This window comes from Mastomys coucha, unplaced genomic scaffold, assembly GCF_008632895.1.
Source record: "Mastomys coucha isolate ucsf_1 unplaced genomic scaffold, UCSF_Mcou_1 pScaffold6, whole genome shotgun sequence".
NCBI classification, from domain to species: Eukaryota; Metazoa; Chordata; class Mammalia; order Rodentia; family Muridae; genus Mastomys; species Mastomys coucha.
The window spans coordinates 121696666-121714835 of record NW_022196912.1 but is presented as its reverse complement, the minus strand read 5'-3'; the positions used below and the strand labels follow the sequence as shown (position 1 = coordinate 121714835).

The window sequence follows — 18170 nt, the reverse complement described above, 5'->3', positions numbered from 1 at the left end:
CAGCTGGCCAGCCAGGCAGCCTGAGGCTCTGCAGCCATGTGGAATCCACAGGACCCCACATGCCCCGGGGTCTGCGCTTAACGTTTTCCGGTTCTCTGATGCAGCATCCAGGTCCAGGGACCTTCTGGCCTCAGATCTATGGTTCCACAACCCCGGCCCTTCCAACCTCCTTCTCCTTTGTCACTGGGCCAGCCCTCTGGCTGCCTGTGTACATTTCCTCCTGTCCTAGGGTGGTGCACAGGATGCTGGGCGGACCAGTGGGCACAGCTGGTGTGGGGCATGGGCCATGGCTGGACATACATGCTAGGCTACCCAGCAACCATATTGGGGCTGTTAGTGTTAAGAGGAGGATATGTTGTAAGCATAGCTGTAATCACTGTGTGACATTAAGTTACTTCCTTGTTAGTGCCCGAGTGTGTGTGTGTATGTGTGTGCGTGCGTGTGTGCGTGCATGCGTGTGTGCCTGTGTGTGTGTCCATGTATGTGTGTGTGTGTCTGTAGGTGGGAGGTGTCACTCCCACATCCCTCATTTTTTTCATGTGAGCGTGCACTTAACTTCTGTCTTCCATGGTGGCGATGTTGGCCTGCATCCGAGCCCTCTGATTTTCTAATGGCTCATCTGGGCCATTGGAAACTCCAGTGCTGTCGGGCTGTGCCTGGTGAGGATGACCACAGCCCGGCTGCCGGCAGAGGGCTGGAGGAAGCTTGGCACGGAGGCAGAGGGAAAGCTGTGCAGAAGAGCCGCAGGTTTTTCATATGGAAATGTGAAATAATGGGGTGATTAAATAGAGCTGTATATTAAAGTACATCTGACATCAGAATTACCATAATGTGCTGTAGCCTTAGGCTGACTACTTTATTTGCCATCTGCGTCGGCCCAAAATCCCCCGGGGAAGCGCTAAAATATTCTGAATAAACTCAGCTCCAGTTCTTATTGAGAGTAAAATACCATTTGTGGCACGTCGTATTGATTCGTCTTAATTGTGGTGCAAAAAAAGAGCAGTCACTGGCTGATGACTTTTGTGCTCGGTGACAAGCTGGCTAGAGTTACTCTTACACTGTAGTTGGTTAACCTGGGTCGACTGGCAGCCAGGACCAGGTGGGCACCTGGACTGCTGCAGAGAGCCACAACGCCACCCCTGTCCCCGCCCCAGGCTCTGGGCACAGCTGGGACTCTCTGCCAACCCCTCCTGGGGGAAGGGAATATGGCGGAAGTGGGGGGAGAGGAAATTCATCCTGTCCTCTGAACCTCCTCCTCACACCCAGCCTGTCATCTCCTGAGCCACACAGCAGCACCAACACCAGCTCTGAGAGGAGCCGTGTGCCTCAGCTTCCATCTGGGGTTAGAGAGACACACTGCATACCGAAGGAAGCAAAACTGGAGAGGAGGGGGGCACCTACCCAGGCAAACTCAAGTCTAGCTGGTCCCTGCTCAGTGGCTGTGGAATGTGGCGTGTACCTCGGCCCTTGGGGGAGGTGAGGGGGTGGCAGTGCTTACAAAATGCATTAAAGATAAAAAAGAGTCGTGGCGGGGGTTTGTGGGGGAGCACTCTGTGATCCACACGGTGCTCCCCCATTCACAAGGTCCAGTTTTTACCCTATAATTGCCTATCATTATACACAATTTAAATATTCAAACATTCTCCACAAACCCTGGGCTAGCATGTTTTTATTACAAATTCAGAACAAGGGAATAACCTTTAACTTCAGAGACAAATGAGACAAATTTACAAGTGCGTATCTGCTGTTTTCTCGCGCTTTATCAATCCCCGTGGACCGGAACACTTTCGCTATAACACCACTCAGAACAATATACATATATTACGACTTGTTTGTAGTATGTCGGTAATGAGTCCCCTCTGCATTAGCTAACCTATATAACTCGGCGTTGAGGCTCTCCATAACGCCAATTATCTCCTCACAGCTAAACGTACACTCCATTAAAACGAGATTTACTGCCCGGCCATACTTCTTGGGGTAGAAAGTGGAGATTTTTGTGGATTTAAGGAAAGGAACTGAAGAATGGAGAGTTTCCTGGGAAGGAAGCCATGACACATGAGACATCTTGCAGTCTCCTAGAAGAATAGAAAGCCGCATGGGGCGAGGCTCACTTGCCGTGAGAGAACAGGGTGCAGATGTGGAGGCTCCCACACACCTACAGGAGTGTCCCTGCCTTTTCCGTTTCTTCCTGAATTCACTGCATTTTGGCCATTACTCGATAAGTATGGTTTATCTGTTTCTGGCACATTCTTGGTACAACTCCTGCTCCAGAGTTCTTGAAAAACCCACGCCGGGTGGGGGTGGCACGGAATGACACATCCACTCAGGTGAGTCTGTTTACCTCAGATCTCACAGGAGGGGCCTGGGGAGATGGCACACTTGGTGAAGCTCTTGCTTGCAAGCCTGAGGACCTGCCATTGGTCTCTGGAACCTATGTTAAAAAACAAGACAAACAAACAAAAACATCACACACAGTGGCATGAACCTGGGATCTCAGGGCTGAGGAGACCGAGACAGGCGGTCCTTGGAGTGTCTAGCCAGCCAGCCTGGCCTGTTCAGAAAACTCTAGGCCAGTGAGAGGCCCTGTCTCAAAAAGAAACAAACCAAATCCAAGATGGCTGGTTCCTGAGAAACAGCATCGTGGGTTGTCCTCTGGCCTCTGCACAGACAGACTTCGACCACCTCACCCCTACACACTTGCACCTGCTTATACAAGAACATATGAGCACGTACCCACCACACGTAAAGAAAAGCTCACCGGAGAAGTGGTTCAGAGAGGCCTGTGACACGCAGATCTCACGGGGTCTGACTATGCGGTAGCCTGAGATGATCTCCCATGAACTTGAAGATTTCATGGGAGGCCAGGGTTCTGAGGGTGACCAGCTATAGTTGTAGGCTCAGTTGTAGGGGAACTGTCATTTGTAAGATCATCTGTGCCCTTTGCCCTGTCCTCCCCTGCACTCCATGTCTGTGACAAACACCTCTGTTTTCACCCTCCTTGGATTAGCCTCTCGGTCAGCGATTTCTCTTTGTTTCGGAGCTGGGTGGCTGTCTGTCCCAGCCTGACCTTGCACACCTGGTCTGACCACAAAATTGAACGGTTGAAAGGAAGGCTGTTTTGGGACGCAGGGTGCCCGCAGCTGAACTTCTCTTCCACTTTGCTTAGACCACCCTGGTCCTGAAGGTGTGGGTTGGTTCTCAGCTGTCAAATGAGAGACTTGTGATGATAACTAACCTGCTTGAGAGATGGTAGAGGGCTACCTCCTACGTTGTAGGCCTTCACGGATTGGCTTGGTGTTTGTTTTTATTGTTCTTTTGATATTTGTGAAATTGGTGGTGATGGTAGTAGTGGTGATGATGGTGGTGGTGGTGGCCATGGTGTTGGGGCATCATCCAATTGGAAGAGTTGGCTTTCTTTACCTGCATCCTTTGCCATAGTGAGATTTTGCTAGACAAAACAGTTCTTGTCTTGAACAGGCTTGAAATTATTTTTCTTTTTTTAGAAGTTGGAATTTGTTTTATATTTGGCTAAGTTATTTTCTTCTCCACACATTTTCGGTCCTTCTTCAGATAGGCTCCGAACCCATTCTCCAATTCTCCTCCAGGGTTTCCCCTCTGCATTGAGGGTCCCATCTCTGTGCTTTGGGACACTTCATTTCCTCTACTAGCCTGTCCATTCTCTCCTTTCTAAAGTCAGTCCACGGTGTTCCCTGAGGGCCTTCCCTTGGACTCACCTTTCTTTATGGACCAGATTCTTGAACCCTTGCTGGAATTCACATACTCACCAGTGTCTTACTGGACTGTAGGCTCCGTGAAAGCAGCCCCTCTCCTGTCTCCTGATGCTCAGTGGTCCTGGCTCACAGTGCTTTGTGAATCTGTGGAGTGTGGAGAAAGAGGCAGGTGGCCGTACAGGGATAAAGGGTGCTGGCGACGTTTGCATGAGGGAAAAGTTTTCCTTTCCAGATGTGGTGTTCCCTTGGAGAAGGAACTCCTGGGAACAGACTGGTTCTTAGCGTTCAGCGTTTAGCTTAGTTTGGGAGGCTGAGTGAGTGGGAGGGGGCGGCCCTCCATCCAAGGCTCTAGAAGGCAAAACTTCTGAATTCTGTGGGGTGGCCGTGGCATTTCCTGGATGCCTCTCCTTCTGCAGCAGGCAGGGCAGTGTCTTCCATCATGGCTACCTGCCCTGTATCTAGGTGCGTTCAGAAAGTCTCCCTTGCTGGCCTGTCTCTCTCTCCTCACCTCAGCTCTTCTGTGTCTTACATGCTTGGATTGACTATAACCTCCAGCCCCAACCCCACTCTTTCTGCTTCTTCCCTTGGTATTTCTGAAGTCCACTAGTCACTTTGGCCCAGCCTGACAATATTCTAGGTCTTATGCTTAACCGGACACCATGCCCATACCCCAGCCCGTGGCCTCCTGGAGGGGAGGGAAGCAAGAGTCACTGACGTTTCCAGTAAGACTTGTCTGTTAGGGGACGATGGCCGTTGGTTTGCCACTGTGGTGAAGGCGGTAAGTACAGAGGTTCTTCTCCCAGGGTGAGTTAACACCTGGTAGATGAAGCCACGTGGTCATCTATGGGGCGCTGGTCCCACACAGGGGAAAAGAATAAGATTTTCTCAATGTTACATCCGCTTCACCACTTCCTGTACTTGTACCCGACTACCTGGCTTCTCTGCCTGTCCAGCTCTCTGGTGTTCACAGGGGCAGGTAGTCCAAGCCCCTTTCAGGGCCAGTGACAGAGTCAACACTTCTTCTGTGACAGGGATAGCTATCTGTGAGTAAGGACACAAAGTGAGCCAGATCGGGCAGGTCTGAATGTGAATCCTAGATTTTCCAGTTAACAAGCTGTGGGGATTGTGGGGCCCACTCACCTGTGATGGGATTTCATTTCCTTTTCCTAAGAAGTCTGAAAAAAACTCTTCCTCACGTGGTTCAGAGAGTGGTGATCCAGCCTGGTGTCCAGCATTAGACGGGCCTAACATTGTGTGGAAGGAAGCTCAGGCAGGGCAGAGGAGACAGGCATTCCATGAAACCTGGTGGTGGCACATACCCTGGGAAAACACGGGGAACATGTTGGCAGGGCGTATGTTTTCTGTGTCCCCTGAGTCACCTGCTGTGTACTCAGGAAGTAGAGGATAGGGGACCCCATCTCTGGCAGTTTACCACAACAAACAACCCAGGAAGGCCTCCCCCCTTCCTAGTGAGGATCCCAAGCGCCGTTGCTGTCCAGCAACTTGACTGCAGTGTCTGGTCTGAAGGGAACAGAAGCTTGCGAAAGCTAAGGAAACGTCCCAGGCTATACCGAACTGCAGGACCACAGGACAGAGACATTATCACACACCCATGATCCTTACCACCATGGGAGCTGCAATCCTAGTACTTGACAAGCTTGGAATCCGGCCACAAGATGGAGTCTGAACAGATAGTTCATGGCCAGTCAGTCTGGCCTGCAATACTTTTATTTTCTTCTGTATATGGTCAGGGTGTGCAGTTATGGGGGTGTAGGACAGAAGTTGGTATAATGCAGACTCTAATCCCCAATGCGGCTAAACCCTTGGATCTTCAGTTAGCACCCTAAATTTTCCCTCAGCACCGCTCATACAACTGTGTGTGTGTGCGCACGTGTATGTGCATGTGTGAGTGTGTATGCATGTTCATGTGTGTCTCGGGGGTTGGGGTGAGGTTTAAATGATGAAGCAAGACCAGCCTTCTGCTTGGGTTCAGGATGAGGAGGATCACTGTGAGACACCAGGGGTACCAATTCCTGTCCTGGGTTCAGCCACCTTACTGCCATGTGGTCCCTTCACTAGGTCCCCCAAGTAGCATATACCACCCAGGATGCTTTCTGGCTCTATTAAATGACTCCTGTATTCCACCCTGGGGTGAATGCCTGCCACAGGGTAGACCTAACCAGAGACTGTCCAGGGACAATCAGTGGCCTTCCATGAGAGGGCACTGTCAACGTGAAACCACTGACAATGCGACACATGCAGAAACGGTGACAGAGCCTGGGGTTGGCAGGTGTGTGCAGGGAGGTCACTGGGATCCTGTAAGGGGCCTGGGAAGGTGGCAAGGGCGAGGCGATTCTCTAAACTGCGTGTCCTTGTGGTCTAGCATGATCATGTGATCATGATCCTCACTTGGCTTCCCTCAGAGGTGTTAGTGAACAAGGGCAACCTGAGCTGAGGCAGCGATGATGCCGACGAGTGAATTGTGCGGTGCTGTGTGGCTTACTGAGGAGCCCGGGAGGTGCAGACAGTCCCCTGCTTCATCAGAAGGGTTCTTCACCATTTGCTGGTTTTGAGTCAAGCTACATTACTATTCGTCCAGGCCTTAAACCAAAAGGCGTTCCTGAAACACCCATAGCCATGTACAAGGATGGGTATCAAACCCACAGTATATAATGCCTACGCCACGTTTATACAGCAGTGAGCGGTTTATAGAGGCAGGACCTCACTACCCTCCAAGCCGGGCAGGAAGCAAGGCTCAGAGAGGTGACATCTCATGTTTGGCTACACCCTTTAGTGAGCAAGGCCCAAGTGTTCAGTGCTGCTCCTATGGGGAGTGTGGGGGGGGCAGCTGGGAAGGAAGCTCTTGTCAGAAGAGATCTGGGGTAGGGTTCTGCGTTTGAAAATCCTCAAACAACATACTGGAAGAACAAAGAAGGCTCAGGGTGTGCTCTAAAGATCTATGAAAGTGAGGAGGAGGGAGGTAAGAAAAGACAGACATGGTAGGGCCCTGGGTTCTGAGCTGCCCCGTGGGATTTAGTGAGACAAACACAGCTGACACTTCTAGGTCTGTAGGCCAGGACGGGTGCTTCTGAAGTCATCTGGCCCCAGCAGTTAAGATCATTAGCAGCAGCCGCAGCAGCAGTGTGAAGTCAGTGGACCCTGTCCCAGCCACTAGCAAAGCAGCCACCAGAACCACCTGTGTGCAGGCAACTCTCTGAGTTTGATGCAGCAAGGAAGAGTTTAGGGGGAGCTAAAGCCAGCCCTGAGTCAGAAGCAACCTGCTGTCTAAGGCTCTTCTTGTCTAAAAGCCAGCCATCTGTGTCTGGGCTGTGTCTATAAAATACTTATTCAGTTCCTGAATAGAAAGATGTTCCAAGTGGCTCGTCAAAGACTCTCTGACATTGTTCAGTTCTTAAAAGTGAGCAGCCCCATGCTCAGGGCTATTTGTAGGCAAGAGAGAGCCACGAGGTCGTCATATGTAAATGAACGTTTTATTTTAAAAAAGAAGGGGGTGGTTGGAAAGAGAGTTGTCTAGGGAGGGCCTTCAAGGGCTAGGGGATTTTTTTTCCCTTCTGTCAGGTACTGGGGGAGGTTGCTGCCTACAGTGAGTGAATCCTAGAGTTCTGTAGAGGGACACTCGGGCTCTGATGAGGATAGCTCTCGCCCTGGGGTGGCAAGTAGCCCTGAAAGCTGACTGGACAAGTAATCAGCCCCCTTTGTCCTCACAGTTTAACTATGGAGGTGGCATCTGAATTCCAGAACATGCAGTTGAGAACATGTATGTCCTTCTCTCTGCTTTTCTAAAACATGACATTGGCTATTTTGGCTACCTAGTTACCTAGTCCACTTTGGACTTCTGCCTCTGTTGGATAGAACAGTCTAGAAAAACATGTGGCCACTAGATAAAGCGACAGGAAGTTCTTCAGAGCTACTCAAGGAAATGGAGATGCTGAGAAGAGATGGACCCCGACTTAAGAACACCCCAGATTTCAGCAGCCATGTGCCATAAATCCATTACTTGGAGTGGCTGGGTCCCAGAGAAGGGTACAGAAACACCGTTTAATTTGATATGTGACCTCCTAGGACATGCCACTTCATTTGTGTTAGTAGCTCCAAGGTGTCTGAAAGGGACTTACTTGTATTTACCTTTTTATGAAACACACACACACACACACACACACACACACACACACACACACACACACACACACACGATGTGAGGAAGAGTCTAACTCTGTCTTGGTCAGCTCCGTGTGCGTTATCTGGAACAAGCCACTCTGTCCCCCAAGCAGATTAGCTAAGCTAATAAGCTGAGTGTGGAGCAGTCAGGGCTTTGGAGAGGCACGGCTCTTGTTAGCCTGACCGTCTGATCACAAGCATCGTGGCTACCCAGACCTTGTGAAGCCAGGCTAGGACAGAAGATTCTTGTTAGAGGTCTCATTGCCCAACACAGACCCATCCAGACAGGCTGGGACAGTTGGAGCGAGCAACAGCCTCTGTTCTCCTAGACTGTTTTTGTTTGTTTTGTTTAGTTCTGATGGAGGGTCTGGTGTGGAGGATTATACCAAGGGCTTTGTATATGCTAGGCAAGCACTGTACCATTGGGCTGTATCCTCAGCTCTCTTGTGGCAGTTTAAAGAAAAGAGTAAGGCCCGGAGAAATGGCTTTCTATAAAGGAATGCCATGCAGGTCTGAGAACAGAGTTCAAACTCTAAGATGCACATAAGAAACAAGGGGTGGCGTCATTCACTTCTATTCTCAGGCCATGGGATGTAGGAGAGGATCTCCAGGACACACTGGCCAGCCGGTCCAGCCTAGTCTGTGAGGCCCAGCTCCCAGTGAGAGACCCTGTCTCAAAAAAGGAAAGATGGTGCCCTATGGGGAACGACACTGGAAGTTGTCCTCAAGCTTCCTCATGCACGTATACACACATGCATGTATGCATGCATGCCTGCACACGTGAACACACATGTACATGAGACTGGACTTTCAGGATTCTTTTATTTCCATCCTTCTCTGCTTTATTCCCCTTCACACCAAACCCACAGATACAATATCAGGGGATGATGGCAAAATCCCTGGCTTGCAAAAGCATGTCTTGGATTCCAGGGCTGCTTGCCCTGGGCTCGCTGGTGCAGTGATCCAAGGGAATCCCAGTGCTGCCCCATGCTGACACAGTACTTCTCTGTGAGTCCTGGCCCACTGGCAAACCTAACTTAGAGAGGTGCAACACTGGAGACAGAGGCTTCAGAGACACACACACGGTGTGTGTGGGGGTGCAGCCTCCTATGAGGTGTCATTAGCTGCCAGGAAGAGAAGATGCTGTCTAACCGGGATTATAGAAGCCCCAGCTTAGGCTGGCGGTACAGCAAAGGTGGTGGCTTCTCAGGTCCATTTCCACAGCCCTGTCTACTGTAGGCTATGGTAACGGCTTTGCCGGGGAGCTTGAAGCTACTGACTTAGTGTCAGTGTTGATAATCTGTTTGACAGAGGCAAGGTTAAACAGAGGACATGGGCTTTCCAAGACTGAGGCTGCCATACTGTGTGCCAGGTCTGAAAGAAGAGGCCTGTTCTTACCGCTTCGGAGATGCCACATCCCTGGATGGCAGACAGATCTGTCCACGCCTGTCTTGCTCCTCTAAAGCCTTAAGAAGGTTCTGGCAAGCGGAATGTGGCCTTGTGTCGAGGTCCACATCTCCATACGAGAGGTTCGGCTTCCATCTTTTGACCGGCCCTGATTGACTGACAAATAAATGTGTAGTATTTTGGCTCAGGGCCATCAGTGTCCACTGCAATTTATTACTGGTGTCACCCGAGCCAGTTGTAACAAATCAACACATGTGGCTGCTCATCCCGACTGCTGTCACATTCCGTGACCGCCTTTCTGTTCCTTCGTTTTCTGGCAGAAGACACCAGACCACTCTTTTGGGCTGGAGTCCCATCCCCCATCCCCTCCTATGCTTGTGGGCTGGGGCTCTGATTTCCACACAGTGGGTGTGTGAGGCCGTCAGTAGCGGGCTTTTGCCCTGGGCTAATCTTGCTTCACCTATCTGGGTTTCTATCGGACAGTATTTTCTGCCTAACACCGGCCCATGAAACAGGAATTTCCTGTGGCTAAAAATCTCAAACGTGGGCATGGTATCATAGTGCTGTGTGAACGTCTGTCTCTAGCATTCCTGTGGATTGAACTTGAGTTCTCATCCATGTTAGGCAGGCATTCCACAACGGAGCATGGAGAGCAATTTCTGTTATTATTATTATTATTATTATTTTTTTTTTTAAAGTTTGCAAAGCAACCGAATCAGTAGTTCCCAAGGAGAGAGAGGATGCGGTGGAATGTTTTTTATCCCAGAGGAGACATTTCAGGATGAGCATACTTTTCCGTGTGCACCGCTGGAGGGTGCGGATATTGGCATCAACTATGTAGAGGCTCTACACCCCCTTTCTACCCCAGCAATGAATTATGAGGGTGGGGTGAGGTCTCCATGTCAACAGTGACTGAGTTAAAAACCGTGGATCACGTGGTGTAGAGGTGAAGCTTATTATCCTGTCTCTTACATAACGTAGCCATTGTCACTGTCTCCCTTCCGGCCCCCATAATGATTGAAAATAAGAACACTTACAGGCAATACCGGACCTATTAAATGCAAGCTACTCCCGGGTGACCTGGAGCCTGATCATAGATCCTATTGTCCCTTGCCATCTGGGTGGTCGGGTGAGGCTTGCCTATCCTTCGGATTCCCCGGGCCCGCTCCTCGTAGATCTTGTTTTCTCTGCTTTCTGGGTGGATGCGGCGAAGCCTGTCCGCCTCTGTGGCCACCCTAGCTCCCCCGCAACTGCTCACGCTCTACCTTTCTTCTTCATGTTTCCCCAGGTAAAGATGAGCCTTCCAGCTATATTTGCACAACATGCAAGCAGCCCTTCAACAGCGCCTGGTTCCTGCTGCAGCATGCGCAGAACACGCATGGCTTCCGCATCTACCTGGAGCCTGGGCCGGCCAGCACCTCGCTTACGCCCAGGCTCACCATCCCGCCGCCGCTCGGGCCGGAGGCCGTGGCGCAGTCCCCACTCATGAATTTCCTGGGGGACAGCAATCCTTTCAACCTGCTGCGCATGACTGGCCCCATCCTGCGGGACCACCCTGGCTTCGGCGAGGGCCGTCTGCCCGGTACGCCACCGCTCTTCAGCCCACCGCCACGCCATCACTTGGACCCACACCGCCTCAGTGCAGAGGAGATGGGGCTCGTGGCCCAGCACCCCAGTGCCTTCGACCGAGTCATGCGCCTGAACCCCATGGCCATAGACTCTCCCGCCATGGACTTCTCCCGGCGGCTGCGAGAACTGGCCGGCAACAGCTCCACGCCGCCGCCCGTGTCCCCAGGCCGTGGCAACCCTATGCACCGGCTGCTGAACCCTTTCCAGCCCAGCCCCAAGTCCCCATTCCTCAGCACGCCACCGCTGCCACCCATGCCCGCGGGCACGCCACCACCGCAGCCGCCTGCCAAGAGCAAGTCCTGTGAGTTCTGCGGCAAGACCTTCAAATTCCAGAGCAATCTCATCGTGCACAGGCGCAGCCACACGGGCGAGAAGCCCTACAAGTGCCAGCTGTGCGACCACGCGTGCTCGCAGGCGAGCAAGCTCAAGCGTCACATGAAGACGCACATGCACAAGGCCGGCTCGCTGGCTGGCCGCTCAGACGACGGGCTCTCAGCCGCCAGCTCCCCCGAGCCCGGCACCAGTGAGCTGCCAGGCGACCTCAAAGCAGCCGATGGAGACTTCCGCCACCATGAGAGCGACCCATCTCTGGGCCCGGAGCCTGAGGATGACGAGGATGAGGAGGAGGAAGAAGAGGAGCTGCTGCTGGAGAACGAGAGCCGGCCTGAGTCGAGCTTCAGTATGGACTCGGAGCTGGGTCGTGGCCGTGAGAATGGGGGTGGCGTGCCACCGGGGGTGGCGGGCGCAGGGGCTGCAGCTGCGGCTCTGGCGGATGAGAAGGCGCTGGCACTGGGCAAGGTGATGGAGGACGCAGGGCTGGGCGCACTGCCGCAGTACGGGGAGAAACGAGGCACCTTCCTGAAGCGTGCAGGCGACACGGGTGACACAGGAGCTGGTGGCTGCGGGGACGCGGGTGCACCAGGAGCAGTGAACGGGCGTGGCGGGGCCTTTGCGCCAGGCGCAGAGCCCTTTCCAGCGCTCTTCCCACGCAAGCCGGCACCGCTGCCCAGCCCAGGGCTCGGTGGTCCTGCGCTACACGCGGCCAAGCGCATCAAGGTGGAGAAAGACCTGGAGCTGCCACCCGCCGCCCTCATCCCATCGGAGAACGTGTACTCGCAGTGGCTCGTGGGCTACGCAGCATCGCGCCACTTCATGAAGGACCCATTCCTGGGCTTCACGGATGCGCGCCAGTCGCCTTTCGCCACGTCGTCGGAACATTCCTCCGAGAACGGCAGCCTCCGCTTCTCCACGCCACCCGGGGACCTGCTGGACGGCGGGCTGTCGGGGCGCAGTGGCACCGCGAGTGGGGGCAGCACACCTCACCTGGGTGGCCCCGGCCCTGGGCGGCCGAGCTCCAAGGAGGGTCGCCGCAGCGACACGTGCGAGTACTGCGGCAAGGTCTTCAAGAACTGTAGCAATCTGACGGTGCACCGGAGGAGCCACACCGGCGAGCGGCCTTACAAGTGCGAGCTGTGCAACTACGCGTGCGCGCAGAGCAGCAAGCTCACGCGCCACATGAAGACGCACGGGCAGATCGGCAAGGAGGTGTACCGCTGCGACATCTGCCAGATGCCCTTCAGCGTCTACAGCACCCTGGAGAAACACATGAAAAAGTGGCACGGTGAACACTTGCTGACTAATGATGTCAAAATCGAGCAGGCTGAGAGGAGCTAAGCGCATACGTGGGGGACATTGCGCGCGTGCGTCTGTACAGCGTGACCATCGCCAACCTTTGCCAACGGGACCCCGTGACTGGACTGGCCTCTGTATCCCCGGGGCCCAGGGAGGCGTCAGTCCAACCTAACCTGTGTCTGCGAAGTCCTATGGAAACCTGAGGGTTGATTAAGGCAGTAAAAATTTAAAAAAAAATTGTGGAGCCTTTTAACTGTGCAATAATTTCTGTATTTATTGGGTTTTGTAATTTTTTTGGCATGTACACGCAGGTACCTATTGTTATTATTATTATTTCTGTTTAAATTCCTTTAAAAGATTTCGTTGAGTATCCAACCCTTCATTTTTTAATAACCCTGTAGTAGTCTGAGCAATGACTCGCAAGTGATGTAGAGGGAAACTATCTTTTAAATTATAATTTTGTGTGTGTGTGTGGGGGGGTGCTGCTTTTTTGAAATTTAAGCTAAGCATGTGTAATTTCTTGTCAAGAAGCCAACACTTAAATGACTTTTAAAGTTGTTTGCGTCTTCATCACTTACTTTGTCCTCAAATGAAAAGTGGCATGTGGAAGTTTTTTTTCTGGGGGGCGGGGGTGGCTTTCAAAACCATTTTTTTTTCCGGGAGGTGGATGTACAGCGGATTACAATCTTTAAAATTGTAGCACTTTGTTTTAGCATCACATTGGAGAGGTAGCACTAATGTCCTCCTGAGCCACAGAGGCTTCTCTGTGCAGAATTCAACTTTCATGCTATGGAAGGAAAACGTTGAGGCAGACGTGGCAAAACGAGCCTCTCCCCCACTCGGGACCCTGAGACTCTTTTCCAGGGTGAGTCTAGGCACAGCCGTGCATCCTGCAATTGTGCATTACCAGGAGATATGATACTGTCCTTTTCTGGGGGAGCTTGGCATATTCTGGAAAGCCACCTCTGCCCTTTGCTGTAGATTTGGCTGCATAAAACGGGCTGAGGGTACCCATTGGGTAGACAGCAGTGGCTTGTAGTGGCAGGAAGAAAGAGACTAACGATGTTCTCTCAGGCTTCTCCTGGCACGATGGCTTCTCTTTTCAGCCCCCAGCCTATGGATAAATCCCAGGTGTCCATTGCTAGAGTGGTAATTGACCGAATCCCAAGCAGACAACTGGCCCTGATGGTGAACTGGAGAAGTTAGCTGCGGGGTCGCTCATCTCACGCTGATAGGCACTGTAGGGCAGGCAGGGGCATCTCGCCCGTTCTCTCTTCCTGGAAGAGCTGGGAAGAGTTCTGCCCAAGGTGCCCCACGCTGCTTCCATTTCTGTGTTTTGTCTTTTCCTTCCTCCAATTAGTTGGGACATACTATATACATTGGACTTGTTGGGATTTGATGTTTGAATTCTGTTGACCCGCACTTTAAAGCTTTTGTTTGCATTTAAATTAAATGGCTTCTAAACAAGAAATTGCAGCATATTCTTGTCTTTGGCCCAGAGGTGGGTTAAACTGTAAGGGACAGCTGAGATTGAGTGTCAGTGTTGCTAAGCGTGGCATTCACAATACTGGCACTATAAAGAACAAAATTAAATAATTTATTGGACAGTTTCTCTACTGCCATTCAATTTGATGTGCGTGCCTTGAAAACTGATCTTCCTATTTGAGTCTCTTGAGACAAATGCAAAACTTTTTTTTTTTTTTTGAGATGAAAAAAGACTTTTTAAAAAGCAAACAAGAGAAGTACATTCTTTAGAAACAAAGCCACATTTACTTTAAATTAAAAAAAAAAAATTTCCTGGTTGAAGAGAGAGGACGGGAAAATGCCATAAGACCAGTCAAACGAAGAAATAAACCCAGCACAGCCCTGGACATCCATTAGCAGAATTGTTTTCAGACCCCCCTCCCCCTTTTTTTGGGGCAACGCTGCTTAGATATGGAGTGGAGGTGACTTACTGCTGAATTAAAACTTACGTGACACAAGCCGATATCGTTGAATGAAAAAAACAAAAACAACAACAACAACAACAACAAAAAAAAAAACAATTCAGGAACAATGGCTGATTTTTTTTTTCTCCTAAATTTAAATTTAGTGCACTCTGTCTTAAAAATACGTTTACAGTATTGGATACATACAAGGGTAAAATAAATCGTGTGTATGTGTGTTGGAGCGATCTTTTTATTTTATTTTATTTTCAAAGTTTGCTTAATAGGTTATACAGAATGCCACAATGGCTAGGTGTATATTGTTTTCTTTTGGTGACGGGGTTTTAGTATACATTATATATATTGAAATTTCTTGATTACTGTTAAAGTGGACCAGTATTTGTAATAATTGAGACTGCCTGGGCATTTTACAAAATGAGAAGAAAAAAAAAGTCCTTTTTCTTTTCCTTGAAACCGTTACAGTAAGTTTTAAATGGTGGGTCTATAAAATCTGTTCTGTCACAGTAACCTGTAAAGTCGGAGTTTTAGTAAATTTTTTTCTGCCTTGGGTGTTGAATTTTTATTTTGAAAACAAAATGTATAGAAACTTGTATTTGGGGTTTAAAGGGGGATTGCTACAATGTGTAGAAAAAGTATGTAGAGAAAGTGCTTAATATTGTTACTGCTTTGCAGCAGAAGAAAGAATCCCACTTCTGCCCGTGCTTATTTTTCTCTCCCTCCTCCCTCGGGAATGGATATATTGGTCGGTTCATATGATGTAGGCTCTCGCTGTATTTTTACTGGAGCTTGTAATTTTTTAACTGTAAGCTTGTCCTTTTAAAGGGATTTAATGTACCTTTTTGTTAGTGAATTTGGAAATAAAAAGAGAAAAAAACACAAAAACAAACAGGCTGCCATAATATATTTTTTTAATTTGGCAGGATAAAATATTACAAAAAAAAACAAAACAAACAGACAGACAAAAATCCCACCCACATTTGTATGTTAAGTCCTGTTGTATGGTGGGGAAGGGGTTGCTTGACAACCTTCAAGAGAACAAGATACAGAGGGAGATATGCTTTGGTTCACAAGTCATTTTAGTTGTCTATAGTCGGTCAGAACTGGCCTACTCAAAAGAACTGTTGGCTTTGGGCTTTCCATTCGAATGTCCGAACTTCGCATCAGGGTCGCTTTGGTGAGGCCACAGCCAACTTGATGGCGAGTCCTTACTTGTGTTGAGTGGAGAAAAGAGAGACCTTTCTCCAAGAGGTCATCTATAAGATGGCAATGCGGTGAGAGTGCGAGGTTATCTTCTCCGCTGTGGCTACTGAGGCTGCCCCCTCCACCCCCTGACCATCCTCAGGAGCAGAGAGAGAATCGACAGCTGCTTTTGCCCTTGAGCAAACCTGGATGGAGCAGCGAAGCTTCTGGAAGGAGCAGCTGGGCCCAGGGGAGCCTCTGCCACTGAGACTGGTGCAAGTGGGACGGAGGAGGGCCTTGCACGCAGGTCCTCGGAGAGTGTCTGCTCGATTTCCCTCTCTGTTTCTCTGCTTTTCTCTGCAATTCCATCCGTTTCAGAACAGTGAGGCCTGGGATGAAGGGATTCTGTGCCTTTCCACCTTTCCACCTGTTCCCTCTGCCCGCCCCGTCTCTGCCTACTCTCTATGGACTCATCTTTAATTTTCTTCCTCCTCTTAGCGCCCTCTCCCCAGACCCTCTTTTCTCTTCCTTTCTTCTCTCCCTCTCCTTGTTTCCTTCCTTCTTTCCTTCCTTTTTTTTTTTGTAAAGCCAAGTAGCTTTAAGATAATAAAGTGGTTGTTTATTGGATGAGGGAGTAGTAATACACTTTACAAATACCTATATCAGGAAGCCATTTTTTTTTTTTTAAATTTCAGAAAATGTAAGAAACCATCATTTCAGGTTATGAAAGCATGATCGTGCATCTTTCCAGGCAGATCCTTACTAAATGCAGTCTGTCTCACTGTTTCCCATTTGACACTTGCCTTTGCACAGTTAAAGGATGGGGGCCTAGTGGGAGGCCAGGCCTAAGTTTCAGTGTCCTGCATGCCTGCCCTAAGGCCCGGGTTACCCTGCCCTTTTGCCACCCCGCCTCTCTGCTGCCTGGGAGCCTCTGTGTGGTTCTTCTGTGCTCATAAAAGCTAGCCAGTGCTCACCAGCTCACCTATCACCAGAATGCCAGGACTAAGCCATCCTAAAGCACAAGGATTGTGTGTCTCTGTCAACTGCAGAGAGAAGAGAATTTTGCTTCTCTTATCAAAGAGAAAAATCAACCAACCAACCTACTGGAAGCAGGTGACCCAGCCAAAGGGCTCTAGCGTAGGTGACCCAGCCGACGACCTCAGGTCGGGTTCCACACTGCCACAACTTTACCCAAAGTTGCCCCCAATTGGAACCTGCCACTTGCCCATGGAGGGTCATTATGGGAAGGGGGAGGGGGGAGAGGAGACTGGATTACTCTAAGCAAAATGTGAACCCTGAAGTGGACAGCCTTCCTTCCACCTGGCCCTTCCATCCGAGGTCTGAGTCCGTGATTTTGGTGCTCCATGTCTGCCCTGCATAGCAAAGGCGCATTGATTTCAGCTGTTCGCTTTTGTACTGGCAAGGCAAAATATTTTTATTACCTTTTCTATTACTTATCATATGAGCTTTTGTTGTTTGCCTCGAGGGTTTGTCTCTTACAACAGGTTTGGAGCTATTTATTATTGCTTGGTATTTGTGCTCTGCTTTTAAGAATGGGCACTTGTTTTTTGTTTTTTTTTTTTTTAATTATGGATAAAATGTTGAGATGACAGAAGGTCATTTCAATATGGCTTAGTAAAAATATTTATTGTTCTTTTTCTTCTCTGTACAAGATTTTGGGCCTCTTTTTACCCCCTTAATGTCACAATGTTGAGTTCAGCATGTGTCTGCCATTTCATTTGTTCAAAACCAAGTTTGTTCTGGTTTCAAGTTATGAAAATAAATTGGGACATTTAACTTGATCTCCAAACCTTGTCCTTTTCTGTGTCTTTTAAAGGTGGGGAGTAGATAGCTTATTTCTAAGAGGGAATTGAAGACCTTTCTCTAGTTCCCTTCTGACTCTTTAAGCCATGGCCAGGGGGAGAGAAAACACTTCAGGAACCAGAGAGCTTCGGAAAGGTTCTCGGCCCCAGGTAGACACCATGTGCACACACAGCGAGGCCTTGTCTCAAGAACAAACAGCAAAATAAAAACGAAGAAGGGAAATGGCTATGGAAAGCAGTTTAAGGCTGCCCAGGATAACGCTGAGCTTCATGGGCCTTCCGTACTATGACCCCTACTCAGCCACAGCCAAGCACTCTGCGGTGGGCTTAGCAGATGCGGCTTCCAGATCCTGAGCTCAGTTCGATTCCGGATTGGGCCACGTGAAACCACTTATTTATGTTTTGCCTGGGAGGGGGCGGGGTGAGAATATGGCGGCTTCATTGTTTGTGGTTTCTAAGCTCCTCATTCTGGAGGCAGCAGCCAGGTCTCAAGTTTGAGGCCAACCTGGTTTCTAATAATGGGTTTGAGGCCAGCTTGGGATGTATAGCAAAATCATGTATGAGAGAGAGAGAAAGAGAAAGAGGAGAAGGAAAGAGAGATGGGGAGGAGGGGAGGAAGGGAAGAAGGAGAGGAAGGGAAGGAA

General features: G+C 49.9%; 1 protein-coding gene across 12 annotated transcripts in view; it reads left to right on the top strand.

The window, feature by feature from the left end:
• Positions 1 to 17505, top strand: part of Bcl11b (BAF chromatin remodeling complex subunit BCL11B) — a 92937-nt gene extending 75432 nt beyond the window's left edge. For all 12 annotated transcript variants that reach the window (XM_031357178.1, XM_031357177.1, XM_031357168.1 and 9 more), the window contains one exon: positions 10606 to 17505. In XM_031357178.1, coding sequence (XP_031213038.1) covers positions 10606 to 12620 — 2015 coding nt within the window. In that variant the 3' untranslated portion in view covers positions 12621 to 17505. The remainder of the gene's footprint in view (positions 1 to 10605) is intronic.
• The last annotated feature ends 665 nt before the right edge of the window (positions 17506 to 18170 follow it).